Source organism: Lithobates pipiens, unplaced genomic scaffold, assembly GCF_037356315.1.
Source record: "Lithobates pipiens isolate NorthernLeopardFrog02 unplaced genomic scaffold, aLitPip1_a1.2 Scaffold_13, whole genome shotgun sequence".
Lineage (NCBI taxonomy): Eukaryota > Metazoa > Chordata > Amphibia > Anura > Ranidae > Lithobates > Lithobates pipiens.
In genome coordinates, this window is record NW_027507718.1 from 533,952,390 (window position 1) to 533,960,887 (window position 8,498).

The 8,498-nt window shown below is 44.4% G+C and overlaps 1 protein-coding gene across 1 annotated transcript; it reads right to left on the bottom strand.

The window, feature by feature from the left end:
* Positions 1-1,909: 1,909 nt before the first annotated feature.
* LOC143975711 (E3 ubiquitin/ISG15 ligase TRIM25-like) lies at positions 1,910-6,814 on the bottom strand. Its single transcript, XM_077478209.1, has one exon. The coding sequence runs from the start codon at positions 6,797-6,799 to the stop codon at positions 4,538-4,540; it is 2,262 nt and encodes a 753-aa protein (XP_077334335.1). The 5' UTR covers positions 6,800-6,814; the 3' UTR covers positions 1,910-4,537.
* Between the last annotated feature and the right edge of the window lie 1,684 nt (positions 6,815-8,498).

The following is an 8,498-nucleotide window of genomic DNA, read 5'->3' on the forward strand; positions in this document are numbered from 1 at the left end:
ATTAATTTGTATTTTATGAGGATATTGAGTTCTATTTCTATATGTGAATTCTTTAATCATGGTGCAAATATATTTTCTACATAGAATTGTACTCTGTGGCTTAGTGGCCTTCACGCCTTGCTGGCAACACTCAGACCACGGGTTCAAATCCCAAACATGGCATCACCAGCTTGAATAGTAAACAGCAGAGTATGGTGAAAATAGGAGATGCCCAACTGCCACATCGGCATGGTTGTTTCCATCCTTCAAATGGCTCAGAAAATATGAAATGTTATTTAGCAACAATATTATTATTGTGCGGAATGAAAAAAAGATCACACACTAGTGAACACGCAGGGTGTTGGTTTACATTTGTGCGCTCAGTTGGGATTTGAACCCATAACCGGAGTGCTTTTTGTTGCTGAGTGCAGACCACTAAGCCATTGTACTGAATACACTCAGACCTCCATAATACTTGAGTATGATTAAAGAATGAACTTAGATAAAGTAGAATCCAAAAGTCTCATAAAAAAGAAATTTAACATGAAAAAATATCACATATAATAGATATGTAAGTGTAAATGTTCAATACGTTCAATACAGAATAGCGGACATGACTCTCTAATACTCATTCAGAGCAAGAAAACAAACGAGGAACAATAATAGTAATAGAAATAAATATCTGTGTGATTTAGCGTTAGCTTTACAGTGACATGAACACGGGTCATACCAAGCAAAGGAGATATTTTTGTTCCGTTTGTGACGGACTGGGGTTTATATGGTCACAAAACAGACACCCCAAAGCAAAGTACATATTCATTTTTTTTATATTTCTAAACATCTCCCTTCTATTCTATTAATAACCAGTAGATGGCAGAGAAGGTACACAAACAGAGTCTATATAAGGCCACACACCATGTGACTGGAAATTAAACTACTTCCAGCCATAAAGTCAGTGGTCATATCTCATGCTGTTTGTGTGATTCTTTGCAGGTATGTACTCTAAATTGTTCCTAATCTGTATTAACCTGTGATAGAAAGATTCCTAAACATCTTGAGCAGATGCAGAAAAAGTCTCAGCAGATTTTATGCTATAGTTTTGCTGTAATTAGAAATTTAGAACAGCATGTGTCAGAAACAAGTGAAAAGTGCATAAGAACATGAAAATACTGCATTAGTCAGAACAAATGTCTATGATAAACACTAAACCTTTCTAAATAGGTATATTTAAACCGGATTTATTGGAAATTGCATAGATTTATAGAAGCACATGTTTTCTGTTATTAATATAGAAAACCTATTGTATGTAAAGCTTATGTTTTACATCATACAGACATGCAATGTGCACCATCTAGTGGTTAAAAAAGAGTACTACCATGAAAATATTTGTATTAAAGCAATGCATTGCTAGTATGATTATTGCACACTTAAAGTGTACCAGAGAGATAAAGATAATTATCTATAACACTGAATAACAGGGATATATATGTTATTAAATTTAGTAATGTTCATTGTTATAACTACGTTTTAAAATACTTTAGTTAAAATCGGTATTATATATATTGTTAATGGTTATAAACATGTGACTATAAAAATGTAAAAGATGTATTGTTATGTAAAAATATAACTACTTCCAGCCATAAAGTCAGTGGTCATATCTCATGCTATTTGTGTGATTCTTTGCAGTCCACGCCAAGCTGATCACCTTATCTCATCGCGTCTACAATCATCGGCTCTCTTAATTCACATTTTGAGGCCGGTAACACGTTCTGTGATGTGTTTGTGTCTTATATATAGGAAAATGTAACATTGTAGGACAATCCTGACCATAGGAAGCCTTGTGTGTCCCAATAAAATGATGGATGTGTTCCATCGGGATTACAAAGTTCTTGTGGAATGTGATGAGGAAATAACGACCTCTGATCCCGGGGAAGGTTCTGGAAGTTTATTTAGAAGAGAAGAGTTACAAAGTAAAAGTAAAAGATTAGAAAGTAGAGAGATGAAGGTGTGCGGAGATCCTTAGACATGGCAGGTGGACCAAGGATCTGACCTCTTCATCATACGGGAGGCTTTTACCCCCCAATCCTGGACAGTTGTCATGGAGGACCGTCCCAAACATCAACATTTTACAGATGGAATCATTCACTGAAGAATTTGTACAAGCAGCACATCATTCATTACAAGAGACATTCATTTCTGTTATCTCTGAACACCTTATCAGCTTGTCCCACCTCCAGACCCCCAAATCCCTCATTGTAGAAGAAGGAGACCAACTGTCTCTATGTTCCCCAACAAGACCTTCCAAGGATCCCGAGAACAACAATTTCCTCTAATAACATCTTTCTGTAAAGTCCTTCTAGACAGAGAACGTGTTATTATATAAAGAACCGAACATTAGCATATAAGCACTTAGTCATGTCATCTCATCATTAGTAAATCATGTGATAATTATTTCTCTTTATCAGATGAATAGGGCCATAGAGGAAATGGAAGAATTGCTCGGCTCCATAAGGATCATAGAGGTGGCGGGACTGAAGGGGTTAATGATGATTGTAGTCATCGTCCAATCCCTCCCATCATTCTATCTATATCCAATCATTGATCAATATTCCCATATAGAGCCGAGGATTTCCACTTCCTGAGACTGTATACCCCTCCCCCGTCACCTGTCCACAATCCCCGCCCCCTGTACATCATAACCAATAGGAACAAAACTAGCACTGGCTGTATTCATAGTGACAATCATTACAGCCAATCACAGTGAGGAGGGGGAGGAGCAATGACAGATCCATGGATCGGTCATGTAAAGGAACCTGTGAGGACAGAAATGTAGGAATTCTCATTGAGGATATTAACCGCTTCAGCCCCGGAAGATTTTACCCCCTTCCTGACCAGACCACTTTTTGCGATTCGGCACTGCGTCGCTTTAACTGACAATTGTGCGGCCGTGCGACGTGCCTCCCAAACAAAAGTGACGTCCTTTTTTTCCCACAAATAGAGATTTCTTTTGGTGGTATTCGATCACCTCTGCGGTTTTTATTTTTTGTGCTATAAACAAAAAAAAGCGATAATTTTGAAAAAAACACATTATTTTTAACTTTTTACTATAACTCAATATCCCCAAAAATATATATAAAAACATTTTTTTTTCCTGAAGTTTAGGCCGATACGTATTCTTCTACATATTTTTGCTTAAAAAAAAAAATCACAAAAAAGCGTATATTGATTGGTTTGCGCAAAAGTTATACTGTCTACGAAATAGGGGATCGTTTTATAGCATTTTCATTATTTCTTTTTTATTAGTAATGGCGGCGATCTGCAATTTTTTTTCGTGACTGCGACATTATGGCGGACACATCGGACACCTTTGACATTACTTTGGGACCATTGTCATTTATACAGCGATCAGAGCTATAAAAATGCACTGATTACTGTGTAAATGTCACTGGCAGGGAAGGGGTTAAACACTAGGGGGGGGGCGGGCGATCAAGGGGTTAAGTGTGTCCTATGAAGTGATTCTGACTGTAGGGGGGATGGGCTACCACTGAGCTGACAGTGATGACAGGGAGCAGTAGATTCCTGTCATGTCATTAGGCAGAATGGGGAAAAGCCTTGTTTACATAGGAATCTCCCCGTTCTGACGCTCTGTAACACCATCGCAGGACACCGGCGGACGTCAAGTACACGGGACCCGCGGGCACGGTCACGCTGTACACGGCGGGCGTGCGTCTGCTAGCCCCTCCAATTAAAGGGGACTTACAGGTACGCCCATTTGCCCACCGCTGCCATTGTGCTGACGTATATCGGTGTGCAGCGGTTAGCAAGTGGTTAAAGTGTGTGTCTAGACAAATCCTATTGTTCTAGATTTGGATGGAGTGGGGGAGGATTAGAGCCCCTGTCAGGTTTAACTGCTATCCGGTACCCCATTAGAGAGATTTCCCCTCACTTCCTGTCCTGGTGACAACATTTCATCAGACAGGAAATGAAGGAAAATCTACAATAAGGACACAGACAGAAATAAAGATCTGACAGGGGTTCTAATCCTTCCTCATCTCTACTAAAGAAAAAGGATTTTTATTTCTGTCCCTGATGATGTTGGAGAGTTCCCCTCACTTCCTGTCTGGTAGAATGTTGTCACAGGAACAGGAAGTGAGGGGGAAATGGAGCCCCAGATAGCAGAAAAAAAACAGGACAGGGGTATTGATCCGGCCCCACTCCATCGAAAACAGAAAAAAAAAATGTTTGCCTATAGATACACCTTAAAAGTTTGTCTTCAGGGCCATCATCCTGATCCTGGCTACACTATGTAGTGTGTCACTGACCCAGAACAAGCATGCAGCCAGTGAAGGCTGAACAATCTGACCTCCTGCATGCTTGTTCCTGGTCAGTGACACACTAGGTAGTGAAGTGAGGTTTAGGATGAAGATGACGGCCCCGGAACCTGCAGCTTTATAAATAAATCCCTCATGTTTCCTGTCCTCTGCTTCCTCCTATTGGATGAGTATTCCACCAATCACCAATCAGATCATCCACCTTGTGATGTCTCTGGGCAGATCTCTCACTTCTGATTCCCCCCACATATCTTTATACAACCTACCCCCCCTACCCATACCCCAGCATGGAGGGGCTCAGTGAAGGTGGTGGTGAAGGTGTGGAGATGTCGGATCGGGTCACACAGATCATAAAAGGAGATCCGCCCGGCCTCATAATCCAGATCTATCCCGACTCTCCTACTGGGGACACCGCGGTGTAATGGGGTCTCCTTACTGTCATGTATCACTGAGAGCTGAATACCAAACAACCTCCCCTCCAAACTCCAGGACTTCTTATTATATCCAATCCGTGACTGACCTCCTCTCCTCTCTATACTGGGGTAACACATCCCGACTCTCCAGTGCCTTGACCCCCCGACATCCACTTCCCAGTAATGTCTCCCTGAGGAGAACCTCTGACTGCTCATCACCTGATAATAATCCTCAAACCTCTCTGGTGTTTCTGGGCGATTCTGATGTGATAATGACCAGGATGCAGTTTTCCTGTCATCTGATATATGTAGCTTATTAGCAGCTGTCCTCACATCCAGTAATATGTCTGTAACCCCCGACACCCCCGATGTTTGCTGTACAGCCCCAATATTTGGTCCTCCAGCCTGGAGGTGTGAGTGTTGTATGGTGGGGGAGGGTTGGAGAGGTCCCCTGGATGGTTGTATGGTGGGGGAGGGTTGGGGAGGTCCCCTGGATGGTTGTATGGTGGGGGAGGGTTGGGGAGGTCCCCTGGATGGTTGTATGGTGGGGGAGGGTTGGGGAGGTCCCCTGGATGGTTGTATGATGGGGGAGGGTTTGAGGCGTTTCCTGGATGGTTGTATGGTGGGGGAGGGTTGGGGAGGTGTCCTGGATGGTTGTATGGTGGGGGAGGGTTGGGGAGGTCCCCTGGATGGTTGTATGGTGGGGGAGGGTTGGGGGGGTCCCCTGGATGGTTGTATGGTGGGGGAGGGTTGGGGAGGTCTCCTGGATGGTTGTATGGTGGGGGAGGGTTGGGGAGGTCCCCTGGATGGTTGTATGGTGGGGGAGGGTTGGGGAGGTCCCCCGGATGGTTGTATGGTGGGGGAGGGTTGGGGAGGTCCCCTGGATGGTTGTATGGTGGGTGAGGGTTGGGGAGGTCCCCTGGATGGTTGTATGGTGGGGGAGGGTTTGAGGCGTTTCCTGGATGGTTCAGCATTGATGTGACCTTCGCCCTTTGTAGTAGAATGTGGATAGACATGTGTGCCTGGACATTTCTCTACATTTACCCCAGACATGATATCAGATAAACCTGTGTGTAATGTGTGTGAGATCCCCCCCACATCCAGATCCCCCCCATCATGGAGGAGTTTATCATGTCTCTCTCTGTCCTCATCATCTCCATCCTCAGTATCACACAAGTCACCTGTGTCTGATTCCTGTAGGACAGTCAGTGGATCCGTCACGTTACACAGCTCCTCAATGTGACGCAACTTCCTGGACAGCTCCTCCTTCTTTATCTCCAGATCCTGGACCAGATCATTGATTATCCCGGAGATCCGCTCTGCCTGCCCGGAGATTTCCCTCAGGACTCTCTTCTCCAGGTCTTCCAGACGTCTCCTGAGGTCTCTGAACAGGACAGTGACTCTCTCTGTCTCATCATCTGCTTCTCCTTGTACTTTCCTCCCGTGTTCCTGCAGACTCTGGACTCTTTTCTCCATCTCCTCTCTCTCTGTCATCAGTTTCTGCAGAACATTCCTCAGTTTCTTCTTCTTCATCTCAGAGGCCTCATCCAGAGATTCCTTCTTATGGTTGATGTGATCTCCAATCAGACAACAAGACATACAGATACAGGTCTCATCCTCAGTGCAGTAATACTCCAGGATCTTCTTATGGACGGAGCATTTCCTGTTCTCCAGGGAAGTGGTGGGGTCACATAAGACGTGTTCTGGTGACTTGCTGTGGACTCTCAGGTGATTGTCACACAGAGAAGCTTCACAATGCAGACAGGATATGACAGCAGGTACAGGAGTGTGAATACAGTAAGTACAGAAGACCCCGGACTCCTCCTGATCCAGATGGGTGGACAGGAAATTCTCCACTATGTTCCGTAGTGTTATGTTCCTCTGAAGGACGGGGCGTTTCCTGAATGGTTGTCTACATTCAGGACAGGAATAAACTCCAGACCCCTCCTGTGTATCCAACACACGACCAATACAGTCCCGGCAGAAGTTATGTCCACATTTCAGAGTTACAGGATCTGTATAAACGTTCAGACAGACGGAACATTCCAGCTCCTTCCTCAGATCTGCAGACGCCATCGCTGAGAGCAGAAGAGAGAATGACAGTGCAATGGGGAAAGTCTCTGACACTCATTAACCAGTGTGACCAATTTGGTACATTCCGTCTCAGGGCGAGGCTGAGATTTATTTTTCTTTTCAAACTTTTTATTGTTGTAGAAAAAAAGTACAAATCAGATTCCAATATAAAGGGAATACATGCAGGTATAACGCTTAGCAGTGTGTAATTTCCAAGGACACATTAAAGATGCATCGTACATAATGAATAAAAGGCGCGGGGGGCCTTTCAAGCATATCTAATCCAACAAGAGAGGAACCGACATTGGAACAATTATCAACAAATTTAGAACTGGTAGGCAGAAGGTGTATGAAGAGGGAACCTCATTAACAATAATGATATAATAGAAGTCTATGGCAAAGTGTAGCTAACCTGCAGGATAGACACAGGTACACTGCGCTGCATTCGTGTGAAAGGCTCCTTTCACACAATCGCTCCGGCCCAATCGGACCCTCCTTTCACCTCTATGATGTAAACAGATTTGTGTCCATTTACACCCGCCTACCTCCAATCTGATTCGGAAAAAAGAAAAAAACCGAAGGGATCAATCCCTTTCTGTCTGGGTGGATCAGATCGGAGGACCCATAGAGTAGAGTGTTCATGCCCGCTCTGCACGGACCTATCATCCGCCTGCTCTTTCATTGTACCCCGCGACCAGTTACCAACCCTTGCTCTTCAAAAGGTTGGGCACCCCTGCTTTAGTGTTTGGAGAATAGGGAGGGTAGAGAGTGGAAAATGAGAGGGGTAAAGGGGAATGAGCAAAAGGCAGAGAAAAGAAGGGAGGTTGACTGCTCCAGGCCAACCCGAGACCCTGGTCACAGTAGTCACGACGGATCCCATCTCAGGGTTCCAGGAAGGACACATCAAAGCCCGGAGGAAGAAAGTGATCCACCCAGTGTTGCCAAATTTTGAGGTGTTTAGGAATTTTATCCTGAATGATGTTCTTCCTTACCCTCCCGCCTGTACATGTCTCTCCCCGAGGATGCCTCAGTCTGGTATAGGCTCCTCCCGGAAATGAGCGTACCCCAGGTCCAATAGTTGGCTATGCTTCCCTTGCAGCCATGTAGCTATTTGGCCTACCCACCCATTGGACTCTTTCCTACCCCCCCTCTCCTCCTGACTCTCCCCCCCCCCCCCCCCCCCGTTATTGCATACATTACTGCTTTAAATGTGCCTGTGACTTGATATTGCCTGACCATCAAATTTTTTTCTTTTTATGTTTATTTTCTTATTCTTGCTTTTTGGCCTTTGGTCTGTAATATTGTTGACACTGACAATTATCTGTTGTTATACTTCCCTTTGTATATTCTCTCTGGAAAATTTTCAATGAAAAATACAATTGAAAAAAAATAAATAAATTTGTCTCTCCTGGTTGGACCGATTCCTCCCCCCCGGGCTTCGACAGCCACCTCTTGGAGCCCTGAGTCTTACTCCCTGATAGATATAGCAGGCCCTAGTTTCTTCACGGCTTATGGGAGCCACCGGGCCAGTATTCTCTTCTCCCTTATTCCACTCTCTTTCCACCTTACTCACCCCTGTAGCCTCTCTCATTCTGCTCCCCCCTTTCTTCTCCTCCCCTTATTTTCTTCCTCTTCCTTCTACCTCCCTCCTTTCTCCTTATACCCCGTTGGTAATGAAGCCTGAAACGCACTTTATGTAACC